The sequence below is a fragment of the Chiloscyllium punctatum genome, chromosome 46 (assembly GCF_047496795.1).
Source record: "Chiloscyllium punctatum isolate Juve2018m chromosome 46, sChiPun1.3, whole genome shotgun sequence".
Taxonomy (NCBI): domain Eukaryota; kingdom Metazoa; phylum Chordata; class Chondrichthyes; order Orectolobiformes; family Hemiscylliidae; genus Chiloscyllium; species Chiloscyllium punctatum.
In genome coordinates this window covers 59,297,757-59,324,968 of record NC_092784.1, presented here as the reverse complement: position 1 = coordinate 59,324,968, position 27,212 = coordinate 59,297,757, and the positions used below count along the sequence as shown (strand labels likewise).

The following is a 27,212-nucleotide window of genomic DNA, read 5'->3' as shown; positions in this document are numbered from 1 at the left end:
TCTTTAGATCTGTTGGTAGATATTAATGTGGACTGTGGTTACAGCTGAGCTATCAAAGTATGAGCCAGAGGAACTGGTTATTGACAGGAAGCAGCATCTCTCCTGCTGTGTTGGCCATGAGTACCGATGTTAAAGTAGACACCACTGTAACTCTCTGCTGCCTGAGCTTCCATTTCCCTGGCCTCAGACACCTAGACCAAGCCAGGAGCTGGATTACCTCTGCAATGTGTTTCGGCCGGGAGCTGTAAGCTGTCCCTGTACCCTGGGCCATTACTGTCCATGGTGCCATGTACTCTGCCTGTGCCTGTAGCCTGTGGAGTTCAGCAGAGGCACTGACTGTGTCGAGAAAGACAAGGTGCTTTCCTCGTACGACCAGCCCTTTGCCGTCGTAACCCGGCTCTGACAGAGCTTCCCCGACACCTCGGTTATCATCGCAGAGCAGTCTCCGGTGAACCTGTTGTGATAAATGCACAATGTCAGTAACATAGGAGTCTGGTTGCTAGGTCATCTTTCACCCTATTCAGGGCAGGCTAACACCCCATCAACACTCATTCCAACCCCATGACAGCTGGAGCAGGCATCGAATCCCTGTTCCTCCCGATATGGTAAGGACCAATCTAACCCACAGCCAGCCCTCTGTAGGATCCCAGAAGCTTTCAACCTACCTTCCATTGCACTGGTGCCTGGGAATCTCTTGCCCTCTGAGTGTCTGTCCTTGGTGTGTACTACAAGAACCTGCAGGTTGCTACCCACCCAGTTTATCTGCTTTATGAGCACATTTTCCAGGATTTGAAAACCAAGGAGTGGGAATCAAACCCAGAGTCTCTGCCTTAAAGACAGGTAAATGACCCACTATCTCCCCCTACAGGGGATTGTTCTGATCCCAGCCTGAAATCGAGCTTGATAAAAATTATAATGAGCTGGTCTTTCACTGAAACGCAAACACACAGTGCTACAGCTTTGGACTTAACAATAGAACATAAAAACAATAAAATGGAACAAACCAAACTATTTACACAAAACACAAACCTACAGCTTTCAAAATTAGAGAGAAAAACCTTCTCTGTAGTTTAACAGGAGCTTCAATTCCTCATAAAAACCATGAAATGTCAGAGCAGATTCGGTCATTTGTCCCATTCTGTTTGCTCGACCATTCTGGTATGGCTCACGTGTTTCTCAACCCCAAGCTGCTGCCTTTTCCCCATAAAGTTTGATCCCCTCAGTAATCAAGAACCTCTGTCTCAATTACTTAAATGACTAATCTAATAACCTCATCCTTGAACCATCATACAACTGAGGTTAGACTTTCTTGGCTTCAAATAATCCCTTCGGTGTTTTAACCAACATGCTTGGTCTGGAAGGTTATACTACACTGAGGTAACCAATTTCTAAACTCTTCCCCTTCTTTAGGAGTAACTGTCTTACACACCCAGCTGCAGCCAAGCCTCCTGCAAAACTGACCAATTCCAAAATGGCTTCCTTCTAGCTCTGAGATTTTCCCCGAAGCCAACAAACAATTCCAGAATCTTCAACAGAAACCTAATATTTATTCATAAAACTTACCCACTGAAAACAAAATTGCATTACTCCCCAGGAAGTCACTCTCTCTCATACTGTGTTACATCACCATGATTATAAAAATATTTGTACATTAATCATTAAACCCCCTCATAGACAGATCAAACTCACATGCCACTAGCTCAAACTCCAAACTTTAAAATAAATTAAATATAAATAACAGCTTCTATCACCAGGATGAGTTAATTAACAAATTCACCACAGATTGGGGTATTTGCAACCAAAGCTATTGCTCTCAATTCCATCTTCGCTTACTTTGTTCACAATCCTTCTGCCAACCCCCCCCCCCCCCCCATTAATCTCAAGAGGGGAATAACTGAACAAGATTTACCATGAGCTCCAAGGACCCATCTTTGATGCTGCTTCCTCCTTGTGATCGATCAGTCAATACAGTCAACTGCATCTTGCTGTCCTGAAATAGAAAAGGTACCAACATTTCAAACCTGCAGAGGGGCTGTGTGCCAAATCACCGTATCTCAGCTGCTGTGAGAGCAGGAGAGAGATCATTAGATGGGCCCATGCCTCCGCCTGTCCCCCTTACAGCGAGAGAGAGAGGAGTGAGTGAGTGAGTGAGTGAGTGAGTGAGTGTGAGTGTGTGTGTACGCGCACCACGTACACGCGGGGCTGGTAATGAAGGCAGAATCACAATTGGATGTGATGCATACAATGGTGGAATAGCTAGTTGATACTTTATGGAAACATTGAGGAGATATACTGTAGGGTGAGAGTATGTCCATAGACTGTACCCAACAAAGGCAGTGAGTCGAGAACACTGCTTTGCTGTGAATGCTTTTGGGAGCAGGGGGTGGTGGTGTAGGATCCCTCGTGAGACTGTGGGGTTAAAGCTGAAATACAACAAGACTTTCACCTTCATGTAAATCCGGCTGTTCACCGGGAAGTAGTTTCCAGCAACAGGCTCCGTTTGTTCAAGTTTCCACGTCGGTCGATAATCTCTCCTTGGAGCACAAGGACAGGTTAGAATGCAGTACACAGCATAGATTCAACAAACACTCTCTCTCCTTTCTGTCAATCAGTTTCCGAGATATCAGTACACACATCTGGAGCCTAGATTTCCCAATCCAACGATACAGAAAGTCCCACTGCATCACAGACCCTTCGGCCCAACCATTCCATGCTGACCATAATCCCAAACTAAATCAGTCCCACCTGCCTGTTCCTGGTTCATATCACCCGAAACCTTTCCTATTCATTGGCTTATCCAAATGTCTTTTAACATTATAACTGCACCTGCATGCACTTCCTCAGGAAGGTCATTCCACACACTAATCACTCTCTGTAGAAACCATTTGCCCCTCATGTCCTTTTTAAATCTTGCTTCTCTCACCTTAAAAACATGCCCCTAGGTTTGAACACCCCCAGCCTAGGGAAAAGACCCTCGTCATTAACCTCATTTAAGCCCCTTATGGTTTTATAAATCTCTGTAAGGTCACTCCTCAACTTCCTATGCTGCAGAGATATTATGACACACGTCTGGAGCAGGTGGAGCTTGAACCTGGGTCTCTTGGTCCAGAGATGGGGACAGTACCATTATACTCGTTTATATGATTAGTGACATATTTCCCCCAAAGACACCCCCCACCCCACCCAATGCTTTATGACATTCCTGTTCTTTGACTGCCATTGGATAATGTGAATGGCCCAATCACTGGGCAGCTCTGCAGCAGATCCCATGTGGATTGTGATATTGATGGCTGACGGGATTTGAGTTTTCACTTCACACACATGGTCAGCTGTGACTCAGCGGTAACCTCTGCCCTCTGAACCCAGGCTGACCATCCGAGTACTGAGCTGTGACCGTCATCAATCAGGTGAGATATTAAACAAAGGATCCTGCTGCTGTCTCTCGCAGGACTGTATCGGGCCCTGTGGCCAGAATTCACTCCGTAACCAACATTTCATTTTAAAAATCATTCATGGGTCAGCATTTACTGCCTAAATGATAATTAAACTCAACCACATTGCTATGGATCTGGAGTCACACGTAGGCCAGACCCAGGAAGGACAGACATAGTGAGGTTCGAACTGGGTTTCCCAGATCATTGCCTGGGTCTCGGGATTTATAGTCAAGCCATAAGAGCAGTAGGCCATCACCCCCCTCTGTCCTTCCTGTCTGTGGGAGCTTGCTTTGTAGAAAACTGGTTGCTATGCTTCATTCATTGCAACAACATTTCCTAAGAACTCATTTCACTGCAAGGCAGTTTGGGACGTTGTGAAGTCAGGAACGGTACTATAGAAATGCAGCTCTTGAGGGAATTAGCTGCAGGTTCTAAACAACAGCAGTTTCATCCACAGCATCAGCTGGTGGCTGGAAGTCAATGACTACACTTCTCCAGGCAACTGTTTCCATCGGGAATTTCCCACCTTACCTCCGGGTGAGGATCTCTCTGCCGTTGGAATCCGTGTAGAAAATGCCCTTGGTTTTTAACGACGTGTCAAAGCGGCTGATAACTTCCTTGCCAACTCCATCACTAACGTTTCAGAGAGAGAATGGAAACAGAATTAAACCCAAGGCATACGGACAGGAGTAGGCCATTCTGTCCATCAAATCCACTCCACCATTCAATGATCATCCTTAACACCACCTTAGACTTAAAAACCTGTCTATCTCAGCCTTGATACACGTCATCACCCAGTCTCCACGGCTCTCTGGGGTAAAGTATTCCACAGATTCACTCCCCTCTGAAGAAATTCCTCCCTATCTCTGCCTTAAATGTGCGACCCCTTCCTCTGAGAGTCTGCCCTCTGGTCCTAGACTCTTCCACAAGAAGAAAACCTCTCCACATCTACCCTCACAAGCCTCCTAAATAACCATATGTTTTCCGGTGAGTTTACCCCTTGTCGAAATTAAGCCGACACTGAAGCCAGAGGGTAAGGGATAGAGCTGAGGTCCTATGACACTATCCCCTGGAGCTGCTGTGTTTAAAGATGGACCCCACTGTGAATCCCTCTGACAGTGCGGGACACTCGCACTCCCTGACACACTAGCAATAGGCAGCGACTCTGTTCCCAGGTCCACCCCGAGCCCTGGCTGTATCCTGTAGGATAGCAGTGTTTCTGTCAGGAATTCTGGATACTTACCCAACTGGAATTGGCCCCACGGTCCACTCGAGTTCAACAAACTGCTGGTCTTTGTACAGCCGAACGACTTGGGAGCACCACGCTGAAAAATTCTGATAAACTTCCTGAAATAAATCCGTCTTCAGAACGGATTAAAAGAAAGAACACATTATAACAGCTATATCCCGCGAGGAGTGACCTCCCACAAACCCATTTCCCAAACCAGACAGCCCGGCAGGACTACCATACACACTTTGGACAGTCCGCACCAAGGGAGTGCAGCACTGTCAGAGGGTCAGTGCTGAGGGAATGCTGCACTGTCAGAGGGTCAGTGTTGAAGGAGTGCCGCACTGTCAGAGGGTCAGTGTTGAAGGAGTGCCGCACTGTCAGAGGGTCAGTGCTGAGGGAGTGCCACACTGTCGGCGGGTCAGTGCTAAGGGAGTGCCACACTGTCGGCGGGTCAGTGCTGAGGGAGTGCCACACTGTCGGTGGGTCAGTGCTGAGGGAACGCTGCATTGTCGGAGGGTCAGTGCTGAGGGAGTGGGCACTGTCAGAGGGTCAGTGCTGAGGGAGTATTGCACTGTTGGAGGGTCAGTGCTGTGGGAGTGCCACACTGTCGGAGGGTCAGCGCTGACAGAGTGCCGCACTGTTGGAGGGTCAGTGCTGAGGGAGCGCTGCATTGTCGGATGGTCGGTGATGAGGGAGCGCCGCACTGTCAGAGGGTCAGTGCTGAGGGAGTGCCGCACTGTCAGAGGGTCAGTGCTGAGGAAGTGGGCACTGTCAGAGGGTCAGTGCTGAGGGAGTGCCGCACTGTCAGAGGGTCAGTGCTGACGGAGTGATGCACTGTCAGAGGGTCAGTGCTGCGGGAGTGCCGCACTGTCGGAGGGTCAGTGCTGAGGGAGTGGGCACTGTCAGAGGGTCAGTGCTGAGGGAGTGCCGCACTGTCAGAGGGTCAGTGCTGAGGGAGTGCCGCACTGTCAGAGGGTCAGTGCCGAGGGAGCACCGCGCTGTCAGAGGTTCATCGCCGAGGGTGTGCCACGCTGTCGGAGGGTCAGCGCTGAGGGGGCATCACGCTATCAGAGAGTCAGCACTGAGGAAGCGTTGTGCTGTCGGAGGGTCAGCGCCGAGGGAGTGTCACGCTGTTGGAGGGTCACACCTGTGGGAGCGCTGTGCTGTAGGAGGGTCACCGCTGAGAGAGTGCTGCAGTGACGGACAGTCAGCACTGAGGGAGTGGTGCACACTGAAGGGGTGTGGGTACCACTGACAAGACCATCTTGCTACCTGCTCCTAATTGCCCTTAAATGGCTTGAGAGGCTGTTTCATAGGATGTTACAAACCCCACAGTAACCATGTTGTTTTGGGTCTAGGGAGATATGTAGGCCAGACCAGGGTAAGGATGGCCAATTTCCATTAGTATTCCACATTTATAAACAATGATGGGTTTTGTGGTCAACATTATGGAGAGTAATTTTATTTAATTATACTAATTAGCTGAATTTAAAATTCCACTTGCTGTCAGGGGTGGGACAGATGGGTCCCTGGATATACAGTATGAGCCTGTGACATTTCTACAAGACTGACACCACTGTGTGGGTGCTTCCTCATGTCAGAAACCTTCTAGGTTTGCAATTTCCTCTCAGGTAGCCACAATGCTTCAAGTTGGTGGTTGTATTTCTAATAAAAACTGAATGTATGGTCTCACACTCCTCCTTACCTGGACTGTGTAGGTCTTCACGTTTTTGGCCGTTGGTAAAGGTTGCTCCTGTTTGGGTCTGAATATATAAGCTCCCGAAGGTTGGCTGCTCACCTTATCACCCGTACTGGCAGTGTACCTGCTCGATCATATCCACATGTTCAGGGACAGCACCACACACACACAGCTACAAAACCTCACAAGGAAATAGCTCAAAACTTCTCAGCTGAAGGTGATACCAGTGGGCGCTGCCAGAGTCCGGACAGTGGAGTGGTGAAAGGCCGCTCAACAGCAGAATGCCTCACAGCTCAGGCCAATTCGGCCCTCAGCAGACACCAGCTGCAGTAGAAGGTCAGGAAGTGGAACTGTATCGGAATTATAGCCCAGGAGACTGCCACAGAGTTATAAAGCAAGGAAACAGACCCTTTGGTCCAACCCGTCCATGCTGACCAGATATCCCAACCTAATCTAGTCCCACCTGCCATCACCCGGCCCATATTCCTCTAAACCGTTTCTATTCATGTATCCATCCAGATGCCTTTTAAATGTTGTCATTGTACCAGCCTCCACCACTTCCTCTGGCAGCTCATTCCATACACTCACCACCCTCTGTGTGAAAAAGTTACCCCTTAGGTCCCTTTTAAATCTTTCCTCTGTCACCTTAAACCTATACCCTTTAGTTCTGGACCCCCCCACCCTGGGGAAAAGACCTCACCTATTTACCCTATCCATGCCCCTCACGGTTTTATAATTTCCCTCAGGGAGAGGACAGGACCCTTTTGCACCATCCCAGCCGACAACTGAGAAGTGGACTTGTCTCTCCTGTGTGACTCAGTCCCACACCATGGGGTGCATTTACCCACTGAGCTACAGCTGTGTATAAGTGCTGTCAGGTTAAACACTCACAGGGAGAGTGGGGAGCGGGCACTGTATACAGTAAAGTGAACAATCCTGCTCTGTGTTACAAACCCCACAGTGACCAGCAGGGACTGAAGGGGCTGAAGATCTTCCTGTGCTCTCGAAGGCACAGAGACAGCAGATAGTAGGTTCTCAAATACACCTGGTCTGAAAACTAGTTCACAAGATCACATTAATAAAAACAGAGGGGCAGAGAGAGAGAGAGAGAGACTAGAGGATGTTACTCACCAGTGGAAACTCTGAGTAATGGGTAGAGAAAGGTTCTTGAGCAGATTCTCAATCCCATTGATGAGACCAGTGTGTGCGTCAAACGTCACTCGGATGTACTACACAGAAAACACAAGAGAGAGAATCTGACAGCAGTACTGGCTGTGTTACATTGTTAAAGCCCTCAGTGCGGGCGATGGGGTTCATGTGGTGAAACCAGATGGAGGACCAGAAATCCACAGGCAGGAGACAGCCAAGTGGCAACAGCAACAGAGCAAGGAGGGAGTTCACCTGCTTGGGGACAGACAGGCAGACTGTCTCTCTCTCTCTCTCTGTCACACGGACAGGCAGACACTCTCTCTCTCTGTTACATGGACAGGCAGACATTCTCTCTATCCTTGATTCCACTATCCTTAAGAGTTCTATCCAACTCTTTCTGGAAAGTATCCAGAGACTTGGCCTCCACAGCCTTCTGGGGCAGAGCATTCCACACACCCACCACTCTCTGGGTGAAGAAGTCTCTCCTCAACTCTGTTCTAAGTGGCCTATCTCTTATTTTTAAACTGTGTCCTCTGGTTCGGGGCTCACCCATCAGCGGAAACATGCTTCCTGCCTCCAGAGTGTCCAATCCAAGATGGAGGACGGGAAAAATTTCTGGCTGTAAGAGCTGCTCTTATTTTTGAGGTATTTTAGGTGTTGGAGGTGATTTCCTCGAATTCCAGGAGCAGCAGTTACTGTTTTATATGCTGTCGCATTGTTTTGGAACTTTGGCAAAAAAAGTCAAAACCACAGCAGTTTAAACGGGAGAAGAGCAGACAAAGGAAGTACATGGTGAGGACAGTGCAGGGGATAGAGAGAGAGAGAGAACCTGCACAGTTACTGCCTTTGCTGTTTGAATTCGTGTATCGCTGGACATCAGAGTACATCTGGGAAAATTATCAAACAGTGAAATTCACAACTAATCTTAGAGGAACTGTTGGGCGAAGTTCACAGCACAGAATCAGACAAGTTAATTATTGTTAGAAGTCTGTCCAAGAGAAAGGCTGCAGTAGTGAGTATAGTGGATTCTTTCTTGACTATATGTTTTTGGAGATACGAGTCTTGATTAAACTTAAAATATAAGCCATAGCTATTAATTTATCTTGGGGCAGTGTTTGTAGAGGAATAAGAAGGTGTTATTTTCTGGGTCTGTAGATTGTGAAGGAGCAAAAACGGCCTTTGCAGTGATGTGCACTTCTTGTCAGATGTGGGAGTTTAAAGCGAGTTTAAGGGTTACTGCGGATTATATCTGCCATAAATGCTGTTGGATGCGAGTCTTATCAGATCGAGTGGATCGGTTGGAGAGACAGATAGAAGCGATGAGGAATTTGCAACAGCAACAGTATGTGATGGATGGCAGTTATAGGAAGGGGGGAAGACTCAGATACAGTCACATAGATGGGTTAACTCCAGGAAGGGTAAGAGAGGTCGGCACCTAGGGCAGGAGTCTTTTGTGGATATACCCATTTCAAACAGGTATGGTGTTTTGGAAAATGTAGGGGGTGATGGATTCTCAGGGGAACGTAGCACAAACAGACAAGTTTCTGGTATTGAGACTGGCTCTAATGCAACAAGGGGTACGTCGGCTTCCAAGAGATCAGTTGTGTGAGGGGATTCTGTAGTCCGAGGGACAGACAGACGTTTCTGTGGCCAGCAGAGAAAAAGCAGAATGGTGTGTTGTTTCCCTGGTGCCAGGATCAAGGATGTCTCAGAGAGGGTACAGAATGTTCTCACAGGGGAGAGGGGCCAGCAAGAGGTCATTGTCCACATTGGAACCAACAATATAGGAAGTGAAAAGGTTGAGACTCTGAAGGGAGGTTACAGAGAGTTAGGCAGAAATTTAAAAAGGAGGTCCTCAAGGGTAGTAATATCTGAATTACTCCCAGTGCTCCGAGCTAGTGAGGGCAGGAATAGGAGGATAGAGCAGATGAATGCATGGCCGAGGAGCTGGTATATGGGAGAAGGATTTACATGTTTGGATCATTGGAATCTCTTTTGGGGTAGAAGTGACCTGTACAAGAAGGACGATTGCACCTAAATTGGAAGGGGACTAATGTACTGGCAGGGAGATTTGCTAGATCTGCTCGGGAGGATTTAAACTAGTAAGTTGGGGAGGGGGGGGGACCCAGGGAGATAGTGAGGAAAGAGATCGATCTGAGACAGGTACAGCTGAGAACAGAAGCGAGTCAAACAGTCAGGGCAGGCAGGGACAAGGTAGGACTAATAAATTAAATTACATTTATTTCAATGCAAGGGGCCTAATAGGGAAGGCAGATGAACTCAGGGCATGGTTCGGAACATGGGACTGGGATATCATAGCAATTACAGAAACATGGCTCAGGGATGGGCAGGACTGGCAGCTTAATGTTCCAGGATACAAATGCTACAGGAAGGATAGAAAGGGAGGCAACAGAGGAGGGGGAGTGGCATTTTTGATAAGGGATAGCATTACAGCTGTGCTGAGGGAGGATATTCCTGGAAATACATCCAGGGAAGGTATTTGGGTGGAACTGAGAAATAAGAAAGGGATGATCGCATTATTGGGATTGTATTATAGACCCCCCAATAGTCAGAGGGAAATTGAGAAACAAACTTGTTAAGAGATCTCAGCTATCTGTAAGAATAATAGGGTAGTTATGGAAGGGGATTTTAACTTTCCAAACATCGACTGGGAATGCCATAGTGTTAAAGGTTTAGATGGAGAGGAATTTCTTAAGTGTGTACAAGACAATTTTCTGATTCAGTATGTGGGTGTACCCACTAGAGAAGGTGCAAAACTTGACCTACTCTTGGGAAATAAGGCAGGGCAGGTGACTGAGGTGTCAGTGGGGGAGCACTTTGGGGCCAGTGACCATAATTCTATTCGTTTTAAAATAGTGATGGAAAAGGATAGACCAGATCTAAAAGTTGAAATTCTAAATTGGAGAAAGGCCAATTTTGATGGTATTAGGCAAGAACTTTCGAAAGCTGATTGGAGGCAGATGTTCGCAGGTAAAGGAACGGCTGGAAAATGGGAAGCCTTCAGAAATGAGATAACAAGAATCCAGAGAAAGTATATTCCTGTCAGGGTGAAAGGGAAGGCTGGTAGGTACAGGGAATGCTGGATGACTAAAGAAATTGAGGGTTTGGTTAAGAAAAAGAAGGAAGCATATGTCAGGTATAGACAGGAGAGATCGAGTGAATCCTTAGAAGAGTATAAAGGCAGTAGGAGTATACTTAAGGGGGAAATCAGGAGGGCAAAACAGGGACATGAGATAATGTTGGCAAATAGAGCTAAGGAGAATCCAAAGGGTTTTTACAAATATATTAAAGTCAAAAGGGAGAGAATAGGGCCCTCAAAGATCAGTACGGGGGCCTTTGTGTGGAGCCACAGAAAATGAGGGAGATACTAAATGAATATTTTGCATCAGTATTTACTTTGGAAAAGGATATGGAAGATATAGACTGTAGGGAAATAGAAGGTGACATCTTGCAAAATGTCCAGATTACAGAGGAGGAAGTGCTGGATGCCTTGAAACGGTTAAAGGTGGATAAATCCCCAGGACCTGATCAGGTGTACCCGAGGACTCTGTGGAAAGCTAGAGAAGTGATTGCTGGGCCTCTTGCTGAGATATTTGTATCATCGATAGTCACAGGTGAGGTGCCAGAAGACTGGAGGTTGGCAAACGTGGTGCCACTGTTTAAGAAGGGCAGTAAAGACAAGCCAGGGAACTATAGACTGGTGAACCTGACCTCGGTGGTGGCAAGTTGTTGGAGGGACAGGATGTACATGTATTTGGAAAGGCAAGGACTGATTAGGGATAGTCAACATGGCTTTGTGCGTGGCAAATCATATCTCACAAACTTGATTGAGTTTTTTGAAGAAGTAACAAAGAGGATTGATGAGGGCAGAGCAGTAGATGTGATCTATATGGACTTCAGTAAGGCGTTCGACAAGGTTCCTCATGGGAGACTGGTTAGCAAGGTTAGATCTCATGGAATACAGGGAGAACTAGCCATTTGGATACAGAACTGACTCTAAGGTAGAAGACAGAGGGTGGTGGTGGGGGGTTTTTCAGACTGGAGGCCTGTGACCAGTGGAGTGCCACAAGGATCAATGCTGGGTCCTCTACTTTTTGTCATTTACATAAATGATTTGGATGCGAGCATAAGAGGTACAGTTAGTAAGTTTGCAGATGACACCAAAATTGGAGGTGTAGTGGACAGTGAAGAGGGTTACCTCAAATTACAACAGGATCTGGACCAGATGGGCCAATGGGCTGAGAAGTGGCAGATGGAGTTTAATTCAGATAAATGCGAGGTGCTGCATTTTGGGAAAGCAAATCTTAGCAGGACTTATACACTTAATGGTAAGGTCCCAGGGAGTGTTGCTGAACAAAGAGACCTTGGAGTGCAGGTTCATAGCTCCTTGAAAGTGGAGTCACAGGTAGATAGGATAGTGAAGAAGGCATTTGGTATGCTTTCCTTTATTGGTCAGAGTATTGAGTACAGGAGTTGGGAGGTCATGTTGCGGCTGTATAGGACATTGGTTAGGCCACTGTTGGAATATTGCGTGCAATTCTGGTCTCCTTCCTATCGGAAAGATGTTGTGAAACTTGACAGGGTTCAGAAAAGATTTACAAGGATGTTGCCAGGGTTGGAGAATCTGAGCTACAGGGAGAGGCTGAACAGGCTGGGGCTGTTTTCCCTGGAGTGCCGGAGGCTGAGGGGTGACCTTATAGAGGTTTACAAAATTATGAGGGACATGGATAGGATAAATAGGCAAAGTCTTTTCCCTGGGGTCAGGGAGTTCAGAACTAGAGGGCATAGGTTTAGGGTGAGAGGGGAAAGATATATATGAATAGGAAGGGTTTGGAGGGATATGGGCTGGGTGCTGGCAGGTGGGACTAGATTGGGTTGGGATATCTGGTCGGCATGGACAAGTTAGACTGAAGGGTCTGTTTCCATGCTGTACATCTCTATGACTCTATACGTCTCAATCAGATCCCCTCTCAGTCTTCTAAACTCAAGCGTATACAAGCCCAGTCGCTCCAATCTTTCAGTGTAAGGTAGTCCTGCCATTCTGAGAATTGACCTCGTGAACCTACGCTGCAGTCCCTCAATAGCCAGAATGTCTTTCCTCAAATTTGGAGGCCAAAACTGCACACAATATTCCAGGTGCGGTCTCACCAGGGCCCTGTACAGCTGCAGAAGAATCTTTTTGCTTCTATACTCAATCCCTCTTGTTATGAAGGCCAGCATGCTATTTAGCCTTCTTCACTACCTGCTGTACCTGCATGCTTGCTTTCATTGATTGGTGTACAAGAACACCTAGATTTCATTGTACTGCCCCTTTACCTTACTTGACTCCATTTAGGTAGTACAGGCAGCCACTCACTCACTCTGTCTCTGTCACACGGACAGGCAGATATTCTCTCTGGGACACCGATAGGCAGACAATCTTTCTCTATCATACGGACAGGCAGACTCTCTCTCTCTTTCTCTCTCTGTCATGGACAGGCAGACACTCTCTGTCACACAGACAGGCAGACATTTTCTCTCTCTCTGTCACATGGACAGGCAGATATTCTCTCTGTCACATGGACAGGCAGACTGTCACATGGACAGGCAGACTCTCTCTCTCTCTCACACGGACAGGCAGACTCTCTCCCTTTCTTTCCCTGTCACACGGACAGGCAGACACTCTCTCTGTCACACAGGCAGACATTTTCTCTCTCTCTGTCACACGGGCAGGCAGACATTTTCTCTCTATCACATGGACAGGCAGACTCTCTCTCTCTCTTTCTCTTTCTGTCACACGGACAGGCAGACTCTCTCCCTTTCATTCTCTGTCACACAGAGAGGCAGACACTCTCTCTGTCACTCGGACAGGCAGACTCTCTCTCTCTCTCTTTCTATCACACAGACAGGCAGACTCTCTCTCTCTCTCTCTTTCTATCACACGGACAGGCAGACTCTCTCCCTTTCTTTCCCTGTCACACGGACAAGCAGACACTCTCTCTGTCACACAGGCTGACATTTTCTCTCTCTCTGTCACTCGGACAGGCAGACTCTCTCTCTCTCTCTCTCTCTCCTTCTGTCACACAGACAGGCAGACTCTCTCTCTCTCTCTCTGTCACACGGACAGGCAGACATTTTCTCTCTATCACACGGACAGACAGACTCTCTCCCTTTCTTTCTCTGTCACACGGACAGGCAGACTCTCTCTCTCTCTCTGTCACACAGACAGGCAGACACTCTCTCTCTCTCTCTCTCTGTCACACAGACAGGCAGACACTCTCTCTCTGTCACACAGACAGGCAGACACTCTCTCTCTCTCTCTCTGTCACACAGACAGGCAGACACTCTCTCTCTCTCTCTCTCTCTGTCACACAGACAGGCAGACACTCTCTCTCTCTCTCTCTCTCTGTCACACAGACACTCTCTCTCTCTCTCTCTGTCACACAGACACTCTCTCTCTCTCTCTCTCTCTGTCACACAGACACACTCTCTCTCTCTCTCTCTCTCTCTGTCACTCGGACAGCCTGTCCAGCAGACCGGAGCTGGAGAATATTCCCAGTTTTCTGATGGTGATGTGTGGCGGTGGTTTGAGACACAGCCCTGGAGAAAGGGTCTGGCTGCTTCCTACCTGGTCATGGGTTTGCCAGGTGGGTTGGGTAGGGGTGGAGTCCTTAGCCCCGAGCTTCCTGGTGCACACACACAGGTGTCGAATGAAGATACAACATTCGCTGTAATATCTTTACCAGAACCCAGGGAATAGTTTTTGAGAAGCTAGGGATGTTAATCGGAAATGTTCAGATTGAGCAGTGACTTTCCAAAAGGAATATGACAAACAGGAATTGTGGGAATCAATCAGATAGCTCTCTCAAACAGCTAGCATGGACACAGTGTGCTGAATGGCCTCCTCTCAGGTCTGAGGGGAAATACCCTGTGGGCTTTTCTGGGTAAAGCTGAGGGATAAATACCCCTTCCCAAATAACTGCCCCCACCCCACCGCACGCGGGTGACAACACCATTCAGAAAGGCCCTGTTCTTAGTGCTGACCTGATTTTCAATGGTCAGGCCTGTCCTCCTCGGGTGCTGATGTCTCCTCACTGACCTGGTCATTCTGCTGAGCACAGGACTGTCCGGCTTCCTGGTCACACTGTATGTGCTAAAGCCCAGTGCCAGAGTCCTGGCCTGGAACACCAGCTCATTCACCGCATAGCCACGGTCTTTCCTCAGGAGCTTTGTGAAGTTCGATACAGCAACAACCTGAGACAAGGAGAGACAGCGTCAGAGAGAGAGAGACAGGGAGAGAGAGACAGGGAGAGATAGCGTCAGAAATAGAGAGAGAGAGAGACAGGGAGGGAGAGACAGCGTCAGAGAGAGAGACAGGGAGAGACAGCGTCAGAAAGAGAGAGAGAGAGAGAGAGACAGGGAGAGAGAGAGGGGGAGACAGGGGGGGAGAGACAGGGAGAGACGGGGGGGGGAGAGGGAGCGAGAGAGAGACAGGGAGAGACAGCGTCAGAGAGAGAGAGAGACAGGGAGAGAGAGAGGGGGAGGGGGGGGGAGAGACAGGGGGAGAAAGAGAGAGAGAGAGAGAGAGAGACAGGGAGGGACAGCGTCAGAGAGAGAGAGAGACAGAGAGACAGGGAGAGACAGCGTCAGAGAGGGGGAGAGACAGGGGGAGAGAGAGAGAGAGAGACAGGGAGAGACAGCGTCAGAGAGAGAGACAGGGAGAGAGAGAGAGAGGGAGAGACAGCGTCAGAGAGAGAGAGAGACAGGGAGAGACAGTGTCAGAGAGAGAGACAGCGTCAGAGAGAGCAAGAGAGAGACAGGGAGAGAGAGAGAGACAGGGAAAGACAGCGTCAGAGAGAGAGAGAGACAGGGAGAGAGAGACAGGGAGAGACAGCGTCAGAGAGAGAGAGACAGAGAGAGTCACAGAAAGAGAGAGACAGACAAAGACAGAAAGAGAGAGACAGGGACAGAGGGACAGACAGACAGACACGGAGAGAGACAGTCAAAAGTCAGACAGAAAGAAAAATTGTGTGTCAAGGTTAGAGAGATTTAAAGACACAGGAAAGGGGACAGGGACAGACAAGCATTAGAGAGACAGGGATGCCGAGAGTGAGAGAGAGGGCTTTTCAATACATTACAGTCTTGTACGATATATTAACTTCACAACAAATCTAGTTACATGTTGCAAATTGAAGTCAGTAACTTGAAGTCAAGTACGTCATTGACAAAAGCATGCATTACATTTACATCTCTTCAGATATATCCAGGTAGTTAATAAAAAAAAAATCAAGGTTTGTTTGAAGATTTCAGTTACCTGGTTTGGTACCAAACCTGCTCTGGGGTCATGAACTGTATATTCAGTGCCATTGACTGGGATTCTCACGTACACATTCACTGCTCTGGCCAAGGGGTTGTACAGAGTCACTGTAAACTGCAGATAGAGACAGAGAGGTTACCAACATTAAATCCTGCCAAACCACCACGAACACTCGCCAGGAAGTAAAAAACAAAGAAAATAGGAACTGTCCCTGAAATGTAAGTGACATCTACTGGGATGTGATGGTCCAATGGGGGAGGGAGTGGAACGCGAGACTGAAGGGTTTGGGGAAAGGTGGATGTGAATATTGATCAGCCAATCACTCACTTTGCTAAGTTCTTCAATGCCGTGACAGACGCTGATGTTGAGTTGGTCACAGAAAATGAAATTCTGTTTCATTCCACTGAGACTCGACAGAGCGTTACTAACCAGCACCTGCAAACACAAGAAAGCAAAGACTAAAGCAGGCAACACTGCACTAACCTTCTTCAACAAAGCTCTTCATTGTGAATACTCATGTTCCTGAGTAGAGTTGTTCCCAATGCCCCAGTGTACCTGCTGTAGAATGTGCCGAGGTGGGACAGTGCTCATTACCTGGATGTAAAATGTTACTGAGGTAGGGTCACTCAACCAGAAACATTAACTGACTTCTCTCTCCACAGGTGCCGCCACACTTGCTGAACTTGTCCAGTCATTTCTGTTCTTGTCTCTCTACATCTTTGTTGTGTTCTACACATCTCCTCCCCCTCTGACTCCACACCCTCAAAGCTACCAAGCAGCTTAGTCTTTGTTCCGTCCTTCCTTATTGTCTTGGAACAAGAGCCAGCATTTCCTAATTTCGTTGACCCCAGAACGTTTCGAATGTTCAGTCTTTGAGAATATTCTAGACTGAAATCGACAGGTTGTGGGGGACAAGGCGAAACTGAGCTGGAGGGAGCAGGGAGGAGAGCAATGATGGTGTAGAAACCAGCTCCCATCCTCAGCAGGCTGGGAGACTCCCCCCTGTCCCTGCTCATCGTCTGGCTGTCAGCTTTTGAAACCCACGCCCCCAGGGCGGAGGGTGTTGTGTCAACCAATGACCTTCCCTGTCAGTTTCCCCCTCCAGCCCTCAGCATCTCTATTCAAACTCTTACCTCACACTGTTCCCAGCCTCTGGCCAACTTCTTGGCATAGTCATTGGCTACGTGTTGTTTCTCTGTCCCAGAGACAGCGTCGTGATGCTGAGCCACAGCCATTGCCTTCCCTAAGCATAAAACACACAGCGTTACTGCCAGAACGCACGTTCACCAACTTTCAACCAAGCACGGGGTTTGAGGGAAAGGCACAGAGTGATGGTTAATACCTGGGCCTCGCTCAGGGTCTCACTGATCCCAAGGGGCCAGCGCAGAGACACAGTACTTAATGCTTTCTCTCTCTCTTACAGGGAAAAAAAAATCAAGAACATGACTAAAACCAGGAGCTTTCTCTCAATCGTGTTGAGGCCTTTGGAGCAATTTGTTCAAAAGGATCAAAACAGATTATGGAATTTCTGAGCCAAATTACGCTCAGTGCAAAATCGCGGGTCCGCAAACTCTTGCGCTTGTTTGAAGCTCCGCACATTGGAAATCACCCACAGCACAGAGCACACCCGCAGAGGGAACCCATCATCACGACCAGGAATGGGGATGTGGAGATGGAGGTAGAGTTGTGGGCAGTGGTGTCTCTGTTTATAACAATAACACTGCCCGAGTGTGCACTCTGTGCCCGCACTCCCCAAGATCAGGCAGCTCAGGAACTCAGTGGCTGTGCCCGGTGCTGGGATCCCGGGGTTTGCTGTGACGCAGATATGGGGTCACATCGATCTGGGACCCGGACTCACTCAGTACGGAGCTGTCTCCAACACCGTACGGACCGCTCCGAGAATCAGCAGCTGCCAGCACCTCTAGCTGGTTACAGACCTGGAAAGGAAGCAGATGTTGGGAAACAGTAACAGGAAGCCTCACAAGCCCACTCACCACCCACAGGGATCCACTCCGTCAATCCCACTTCCCCATCCAACTCTGGGAAGTTAATCACACATCTGGAATGCCCAGTGAACGCTCCATCCTCTAACCAGACCGTCAGACACTCAGATTCTTTGGAGACCTCGTGGGGTCTCCTTTAGTACAGACAGACCAGTCCTGTCTCAGCACTGCACAGTTCACCCCACTGTACATGCTCCCTGCGTGACCTCCACCCCCAATCCCTGCAGCCGCCTCTGGCATATCCTCCCACCACCACACCCCTCCCACAGAGCTTATCCCACCCCCACCTACCAGTGCATAGCCCCCTGTGCTGCCATTGCAACCCCCTCTCTTGTCCATGAACCCCATTAGTGCAACACCAGCTCTCTGCTTAAACCCAACACCTTGTAAAAACAGCACTGTTTTCTTTTGTGAGGGTGTCTACCGAAATTCCAAATCTCTCCAGCTCACCGAAGGGGGCAAAACAATTCAGGCACCTACCAACCTTCGAGACCGGGAGCAGGAGAAAGGCAATCCTCCTGCCGTGGCAGGTTTTCAACCCAGGCCCCCCCAGGACTTTATCTGCATTAACACTCCACCAGTAAACACCACAAGGCCATTGCCTCCCCATCTTTCACCTCTGCAAATTGATTCCTTCCTTAAACATATTGAGTGATTTGGCTTCCACTGCCTGCTGCGATGGGGAGTTCTGCAGGCTCTCTGCTGCCTGAGTCTTCCCCCTCCATCCAATATCGTCTACCGCACCCCTCCCCCCGCCACCCCCCTCAGATCCCAAGACTGAGAGTCCACGTCCCGGATCCACCTTCCATTCCCCTCCTCCCGAGAGGGGAGACATGCTGCCACCATCTGGCTGTCCCGTCCCGTCCTGTCCTGCTCTTTGGCAGGAGTTTATACATTTCGCTGAGACCCTGACCCCATCACTGACCTCCCCCCCACCTCCCCGCCAACACCATTCTGTCTATATCTCAGTCCAAAGGGGGTCTCACCTGGAGGAAATTGTTACTCAGCCTCTCGTAACGTTTCAGAGCTGGCCGACTGGTGAAGTAACCTGTCCAGAACTCATGGGGCCCGTCCGCGTACGGGAAAAAATCATCAGATTTCACCGACCTGCACGCCGTTTATTAAACAGGGGAAAAAACCACAGGTCACACATTGCTGTCAGACACAGAAAATGGTGGCCACGGCTCTGGACTCACATTTAGGAATCTTTTAAGTGATTTTTAAATTGGTTCTGTGTAGAATTAGCTGAACTCCCAATGGCACTGCTTACAGTGAGTGAGGGCCATTCAGTTTGATAATATGTCTGTGACAGAACAGTAAATGTGACACTGATAGATAAACAGTGGGTTCATACGGAAGAGCAGTTGTTTGCAATTAGGGTTCAGTTGGTTGGTGATGCAACGTGATGCTAACAGTGTGGGTTTGACTCCCATCACCACCTGAGGTTACCATGAAGGACTCTCCTTCCCTACCTCTCCCCTCGCCTGAGGAGTGGCGACCCTCAGGTTAAATTCCCCCCCCCCCACCCCCCCAACATTGTCTCACTCTAACCAGAGAGCATGCCTTTGGTTCCCCCCGGACTATGGTGATGTTACTTTTCCACCTTTATTGTGAGAGGTATATTCATGTAACACTGAAACAGACCCCTTGGTCCAACCAGTCCACACCGAACATAATCCCAAACTAAACTGGTCCCACCTGCCTTCTCCTGGCCCACATCCCTCCAAACCTTTCCTATTCATGTATTTATCCAAATGTCTTTTCAACATTGTAACTGTACCCACATCTGCTACTTCCTCAAGACATTCATTCTACACGTGAACTGCCTTCTGTGTAAAAACATCGTCTCTCACATCTCTTTTGCCTCTCACTTTAAAAATGTGTCCCCTAGTCTTGAAATCCCCCACCCCAGGAAAAAGACACCTGACATTTACCCTATCCATACCCCTCATCATCTTATAAACCTCTACAAGGTCACCTCTGAATCTCTTATGCTCCAGTGACAAAAGCCCCAGCCCTTCCTTATAACTCAAACCCTCCAATCCTGGCAACATCCTGGGCAATTTCTATTGAACCCTCTCTGGCTTCATAATGTCCTCCCTATAACAGGGGGCACCAGAACGTGGCACAGTACTCCAGGAGAGGCTCACCAATGTCCTGTATAGACTCGACATAACTTCCCAATTCCTATACTCAAAGGTCCATGCAATGAAGACAAGTGTGCTAAACACCTGCTTACCCACCCTGTCTACATGTGATGCAAACTTCAAAGAATTTATGTACCTGAATCACTAGGTGTCTGCTCTATAACAAAAGCCAAGATTCTATCTTTAACTGTATAAGTCCTGACATTGTTTGTTTTACCAAAATGCAATACCTCACATTTACCCAAATTAAACTCCATCAGCCACTCGTTCACCCTTTGACCCAATTGAGCAAGCTCTCTGTAATCTAGATAATCATCTTTACTACTCACTGTAGCATCTACATTGGTGTCAGCCACAAACTTACTAACCACGTTCAGCATGAGATCAGGTTTGGTTATGGAGTACTGACCCTCTGGGCTCCCTCAAGTTACTTTATGAATAATTTGAGAAATACAGCAGGTCTGGCAGAAACTGTGTTCATCTTGTAAATCCGATAAGAGTCTTCTTCAGTTCTTCAGAAATGTGAACTCTGCTCTCTCTCCACAGTTGCCGTCAGACCTGTTGAGTTTCTCCAGCACTTTCTGAAGACAGACCCTGACCTTGTCTAGCAGCTTGTGTATTCCTATCAATGAGACCAGGGCAGCTGGTGCCTGAGAGAATGTGCACCAGTTAGAATCAGGGAAAAGAGGGGAAGGGGCCAGAGACACAGTTTGAGACTTACCAGGTCAGGTTAGCCCTGTTTAACTCATACAGATAGCACGACGGGGTCGAATAGAGCACATTGACGTTACTCCCAGTCTCTTGCTGCTCAGAAACAAACAAAAGGTTCAGGTTAATGTTGCCAGGTTCCAAAACTCTCCTGCACTTCTCAGCAGTTTTGCCCATTAGGTGGACTCTGGGTAGGGTTTCATAGACCAGTCACAGTGCAGTTCACTTGCTCAGGAAGTTCATTCCACACACGAACCCCTCCTCAGTCATCAAAGGAGATATTACCAGAGTCACAATCGCAGATCTGACAAAATCCCACATGGAACCGACATTCCTGCCCAGTGTCTGTCACATCCCTGCGGCTTCCCAGAGTACCTTATAGCCAATGAGGTCCTGTTCAAAGTGCTGTCCCTGCTGCATTGTGGGACAGACAGCTCCCGTTTAGGCACAGCAAGCTCCCACAGGCAGCACCGAGACCATGACAGAACCAACTGCTGCCGGGGGCCTGTTCAGGGATAAATGTTGACAGGACAAGGGAAGAGAGGAAGCTCAGCATTCACAAAACTGCCATATTCCCTTCTCTCAGCCGACAAATCAAGCATGCTGACGGCTGGTTTGTATCCAGGGCTTAGAGATTATTCCAGGGTCAGAGATGTACCACCTGGGGGGAGTTGTCTTTTTTATGGGCTGTGGGGAATCACTGGTGACACTGGCATCTGTGACCCACCCTCTAACTGCCCTTGAAGTGAGCAGCTTGCAGGAGGTGGGGTGGGGGGGAGTCTGTGGGGGTGGAGTCACATGGATGCCAGTCCAGGTACGAACGACAGATTTCCTTCTCTAAGGAGACTTAAAAGTCATTGAGCTACACAGCACAACTCGTCCGTGCTGACCAGATATCCTAAATTGATCTAGTCCCATTTGCCAGCACTTGGCCCATGTCCCTCTAAACCCTTCCTATTCATATACCCATCCAGATGCCTTGTAAATGTTGCAGTTGTACCAGCCTCCTCCACTTCCTCTGGTAGCTCATTCCATACACACACACCACCCAGTGACTGTGACTGTGACTATGTGTTGGAGGGATGTTGCGGAGGGAAATTCCCAGAGAGATTGTCACTACTTCATCCTTGGTTACAGCCGATCCAAAGTGAACAGACAGGATTTGTGCAGAGACATTACCGCAGCATTGACGTATTTGATGAGCTTGTCGAGATTCTTGTACCACATGTTTGCATCTTGAAAGTGGAAGTCCGAGCCCATGGTCATGATGATGTGGTTGGTTCTGTAATGTGTTGCCTGAAAGGAGAGACACAGACTTGGTTAAACCCTCACTCACAATGACAGTGTTTGACTACATCAGAATAGCCCGAAACACTTCAGAATCTTTTGGCGACACGGTGGCACAGTGGTTAGCACTGCTGCCTCACAGCACCAGAGACCCGGGTTCAATTCCCGCCTCAGGCGACTGACTGTGTGGAGTTTGCACATTCTCCCCGTGTCTGTGTGGGTTTCCTCCGGGTGCTCCAGTTTCCTCCCACAGTCCAAAAATGTGCAAGTCAGGGTGTGTTGGCCATGCTAAATTGCCCGTAGTGTTAGTTGCAGGGGTAAATATAGGGGAATGGGTCTGGGTGGGTGCGCTTCGGTGGGTCGGTGTGGACTTGTTGGGCCGAAGGGCCTGTTTCCACACTGGAAATAATCTAATCTAATCTATAATGCTGCATTTAGCAACAACGAGACAATAAATCATTACGGGTGACTGGCTGGGTCTCATGCCCAATTCTGGGTCGTCATTAAGCAAACAGATTCAGAGATTCACAGAAGAATGATAGCAGGGATAAGGGACTGTTGTAAATATGGACACATTGGACTGGCTGAGATTGTCCTCCTTAGAGTAGAGAGGGTTAACTAGAAATTCAGTCATCACACAAAATCATTTGATGTTATGACAAGACGGAACGAGGTGGAAGTGTTCAGCCTGGCAAAGAGGTCTGCACAGAGTGGGTAGGGTGAAGGGCAGTGGGTGAGAGCTGGCATGCACTGTCTGAAAGAGCAACAGTTGCAGATTTAATCATCACTTCCAAAAATAAATTGGATCAATTCCCAAAAAGAAATAAAACCTGATGTTGGGCTTTGAAGACATAGAAAAAGGGGAGAGGTTTCCATCAGGTAGCTCTACCAAAAGGCTAGCACGGGTTCAGTGGGCGGAATGGCCCGTGTCACTTCACAGCTCTGGTGTAATGCAGCCCCTGTCACTAAGGGAGACCCTGTGCAGCAGTAATGTGTGTGTGTTGTTGCAGTTTGACTGAGTTTTACAGAGAGCTGCTCAAACTCTGGGAAAACCCAGCCCTTTCACAGTCAGCGAACATATACAGTATGGGATCACAGGCTGGTGGTAACTGGGAGCTCTCTGTCCTCGCTCGAGATGGAGGGTCAGGGAAAATCCTGATCCTCTCACCCTCTAACAGGAGAGACTAGACAAAAGCCAGAGCTTCCCCCACTGCAGGGAAGTTTCACCTTCCTCAGCATCTCCATCCAGAACAGCATTGCTAGGAGGAAGGCCACTCATTCAACCTCCGGCTTCCCCCCCACCACGGCCCCAACCTCAGGGAATGTGGGTGAAGACATTCCCCAGCACAGCTGATGCCCGGGAGAGTGGGATAGCTAGGCCGTGGGCCAGGAGTGAATGACACTGAGCAGGCAGGCTGTGGCTCTGTGTCCGTCAGGGAATGGGTGGCAAACTGCATCCCAGGAAATCTCAGGGGTAGGTGAGGAGCCGGCTTTGTGCCCACACTCCTGGCTACTTGACTATAGCGGGCATCGCTGCTGAGCCTATCCTCCCCTGAAGGTACAGGGGAGACAGCTCCATGGTAACCGTAGCTTGAGCTGCTGCAGTAGGTGATTCTCCCACAGGCTCTCACTCTCTGCTTGGCCATCCATGAATTTCTGGCCTCTCAGAGTTCTCCAAGGGTGTCTATTCTCCCACTCAGAGGCTGCACCATTCTGGAATCCCAGTTAGTTCTCAGTGTGGAGCAAGTCTCCCACTCAGTAATGCTGTAAACTCACTCTTCACCCCTCTGACATACATCACCCTCAGGGCTGCTCTGTTTCGGAACAGCATTCTCATTGACACGCTCACATCACACTGAGCAACTCAGCCCTGCCTGACCTCTCCCGGCCCCGCCTGACCTCTCCCGGCCCCGCCTGACCTCTCCCGGACCCGCCTGACCTCTCCCGGCCCCGCCTGACCTCTCCTGGCCCCCGCCTGACCTCTCCCGGCCCCCGCCTGACCTCTCCTGCTCCCGCCTGACTTCTCCCGGCTCCGCCTGACCTCTCCCGGCACCCGCCTGACCTCTCCCGGCCCCGCCTGACCTCTCCCGGCCCCGCCTGACCTCTCCCGGCCCCGCCTGACCTCTTCCGGCCATGCCTGACCTCTCCCGGCCCTGCCTGACCTCTCCCGGCCATGCCTGACCTCTCCCGGCCATGCCTGACCTCTCCCGGCCCCGCCTGACCTCTCCCGGCCCCGCCTGACCTCTCCCGGCCCCGCCTGTCCTCTCCTGGACCCGCCTGACCTCTCCCGACCCCACCTGACCTCTCCCGGCCCCACCTGACCTCTCCCGGTTCCATATGGAAGGATCAATGTGTTTCTGGAGTGGGGCGATGGGGAGTGGTGGGGAGGAATGCTGTAGTTTATGGATCCAACCCCCTGGGCAGTGGGTAATAGGCAGCCCCACTCACCTGTTTGTAGGCAGTCTGGTTGAAGTAATAAACGATTTGGTCCACGTTGTACTCATCCAGGTTCTTGTCGTCTTTGATGGGCTCATCTGAGCAAAGCATGTCCCAGCAGAACATTCTGGGAGGGTTATATCCATTGGGAAGAACACCTGGGAAATAGGGTGGGAAGCTTTAACATTAGAACACAACGTGACTGACCCCAGGACAAACCCGAGAGTTCATTGTGGAGCAGGGGTCCAACGTTGACAAGGACCATGTTCCCCACATCACGTGGAGCTCACTCGTTATTGGGAATCCCGGTCAGAACAGATTGTAGGTTTCATTGGATCATTCCTCTATCAGCTTCCTCCAGGATATCACCTGCTTCCATCCCCACACTCCAACCCTCGTTGTGTTTTGAATGTGTTCACAGGACAGGAGTGAAAAGGCAAAAGGCCAGCATTTACTAAGCGTCCATAACTGCCCTCAAACTGAGCCTAGCCTTTTGCTCTGAGTCACATGTTGACTAGACTGGGTGAGGATGGCAGATTTCCTTGCGGGTAAGTGATCCAGGCAGGATTTTAATGACAATTTGATGGTTTTGGGGTCACCATTATGATTCTAGCTCTTATAATCCAGATCGATTTAACTACTTGAAGTTGACATCATTATCCCAGGCCCCTGGATTGTTCACCCAGCAACATTACCGACGACACTCCAGTATCCAACAACCACATTCCTTTGCATTGTATTCCCAGATCCCACCTGGAAAACCCACAGCCTTCATTTCCCATTCCAAATATCTGGCTTTCTCTATCACTCACATCCAGCTGCATTTACAGTCATTCCTGTAACCAGGTTCATTCCGCACAAAGACATTCCCGATAGATCAGCGTAAAAAAACATTTTTAATTCTGCGCTTTGTACAAACAGGTGGATACTGGAGCTGAAGTTGATATAGAGAAACAGACAGTGAAGATTGTGACTGACCTGTGAATAGATCAGCACTGGGTTCAGGCAGGTTCACACTGGCTCTCCACACTTGCTCCATTTCCCGCTCATTTTCCCGGTTTCGCTTGTCCTGATAATCCAGGCGGCCAAAGAAAAAACCATCGAACCCCATCTGCAGACAATACAGAAAACTCTCACCGCAGGAGGGGTCAGGGAGTGCGACCCCCTCACTGTGGGAGGGTCAGGGAGCGCGACCCCTCCCACTGCAGGAAGGGTCAGAGAGCACAACGCCCTCACTGCGGGAGGTCAGGGAGCACGACCCCCTCCCACTGCAGGAAGGGTCAGAGAGCACGACGCCCTCACTGCGGGAGGGTCAGGGAGCGCGACCCCCTCCCACTGCAGGAAGGGTCAGAGAGCACGACGCCCTCACTGCGGGAGGGTCAGGGAGCGCGATCCCCTCCCACTGCGGGAATGATCAGAGAGCCCAACGCCTTCACCGCAGGAGGGTCAGGGACCACGACCCCCTCCCACTGCGGGAAGGGTCAGAGAGCATGCGCCCTCACTGTGGGAGGGTCAGGGAGCGTGACCCCCTCACTGCGGGAGGGTCAGGGAGCATGAACCCCCCTCCCACTGCCAACCCCACCATGGGAGGGTCAGGGAGCATGACCCCTGCCAACCCCACCATGGGAGGGTCAGGGAGCACGACCCCCTGACTGAGGGAGGGTCAGGGAGCGCAAATCCGCCCCCACTGCAGGAGGGTCAGAGAGCACGACCCCAACACACACCCGCGGGAGGCTCAGGGAGCACGACCCCAACCCACTGCAGGAGGGTCAGAGAGTGCGACCCCAACCCACTGCAGGAGGGTCAGAGAGTGCGACCCCAACCCACTGCGGGAGGGTCAGGGAGCGCAACCCCCCCCCCACCCCTTAACTGCAAGAGAGTCAAAGAGCACGCCCCCCCCCCCCCCACCCCACCGTGGGAGGGTCAGGGAGCACGACCCCAACACACTGTGGGAGGGTCAGGGAGCACGACCCAACACACTGTGGGAGGGTCAGGGAGCACGACCCAACACACTGTGGGAGGGTCAAGAAGCACGACTCCCTCTCCCCCTCCCCCCCCCCCCCCACCCACCACTGGAAGGTCAGGGAACGCAACCCCAACCCACTGTAACATTCCTGCAGGTTAAGGTGACAGCTCCCACTGGAATTTTACTCCAGGTTATTAACTGCCCTTTATCCGCAGGTCTCCCAGATCCTGGTTAATAGTTGGCGCTCAGACACAGTGCTGTGAAGTGGACAGGTAGATGAGGGAAACACATCTTTCTTCACTGTTGTTATTTGACACATTCCTCCCCAGCATCTCCAGCTCCCCGTTGAGTGAATTACAAAACCCGGCAGCAAATGTTGAGATTAGGAATGGACCGCCCGAGTTGGCAACAATCCACGTCCCACCCACTCTTTGAACACAGGTCCCACCGACTCTCTGAACACTACGGCCACACTGTGCCCTCTGACTCTACAGAACCACACAGTGGTCAGAAGGTACAACCACATTGTGACCGCTCACACTATTAAAGAGAAAGTGTTGACATATCAACTGAAGATGGTAAGGGCGAGATCGAGTGGGGGGAGGAAGGCAGCCCACAGTTTGCAGACACGGGGGACTGTATTTTTACGAGCACCTCTCTTACCTGAGCAAAGAGGGAGGCCTGTTCCCGGGAGTGCCCAAACGGGTCAATGTGCCAAGCCACACGGGGTCGGCCACACTTGCCAAACGTGTTGTTCAGAAACTGGAAGCCTAGGGTCATTTGGTCAATGATGGAGCTGTAGTGAGTGGTGGCCTCATCATTCATACACCAGCCT

At 49.7% G+C, this 27,212-nt stretch overlaps 1 protein-coding gene across 1 annotated transcript in view; it reads right to left on the bottom strand.

Annotated features, from left to right (window-relative positions):
- The window catches only part of man2b1 (mannosidase, alpha, class 2B, member 1), a 30,549-nt gene extending 3,343 nt beyond the window's left edge, over positions 1 to 27,206 (bottom strand). Inside the window, exons 1-18 of the mRNA XM_072564393.1 lie at positions 27,041 to 27,206; positions 25,390 to 25,522; positions 24,424 to 24,569; positions 21,868 to 21,984; positions 20,702 to 20,784; positions 18,820 to 18,940; positions 17,689 to 17,767; positions 16,964 to 17,073; positions 16,158 to 16,265; positions 15,828 to 15,944; positions 14,558 to 14,767; positions 7,496 to 7,593; positions 6,371 to 6,488; positions 4,678 to 4,796; positions 3,966 to 4,067; positions 2,447 to 2,534; positions 1,910 to 1,990; positions 218 to 454 (exon numbers count right to left, since the gene is read on the bottom strand). Of these exons, the coding sequence (XP_072420494.1) occupies positions 218 to 454; positions 1,910 to 1,990; positions 2,447 to 2,534; positions 3,966 to 4,067; positions 4,678 to 4,796; positions 6,371 to 6,488; positions 7,496 to 7,593; positions 14,558 to 14,767; positions 15,828 to 15,944; positions 16,158 to 16,265; positions 16,964 to 17,073; positions 17,689 to 17,767; positions 18,820 to 18,940; positions 20,702 to 20,784; positions 21,868 to 21,984; positions 24,424 to 24,569; positions 25,390 to 25,522; positions 27,041 to 27,202 (2,229 nt within the window). The 5' untranslated portion in view covers positions 27,203 to 27,206. The remainder of the gene's footprint in view (positions 1 to 217; positions 455 to 1,909; positions 1,991 to 2,446; positions 2,535 to 3,965; positions 4,068 to 4,677; positions 4,797 to 6,370; positions 6,489 to 7,495; positions 7,594 to 14,557; positions 14,768 to 15,827; positions 15,945 to 16,157; positions 16,266 to 16,963; positions 17,074 to 17,688; positions 17,768 to 18,819; positions 18,941 to 20,701; positions 20,785 to 21,867; positions 21,985 to 24,423; positions 24,570 to 25,389; positions 25,523 to 27,040) is intronic.
- Between the last annotated feature and the right edge of the window lie 6 nt (positions 27,207 to 27,212).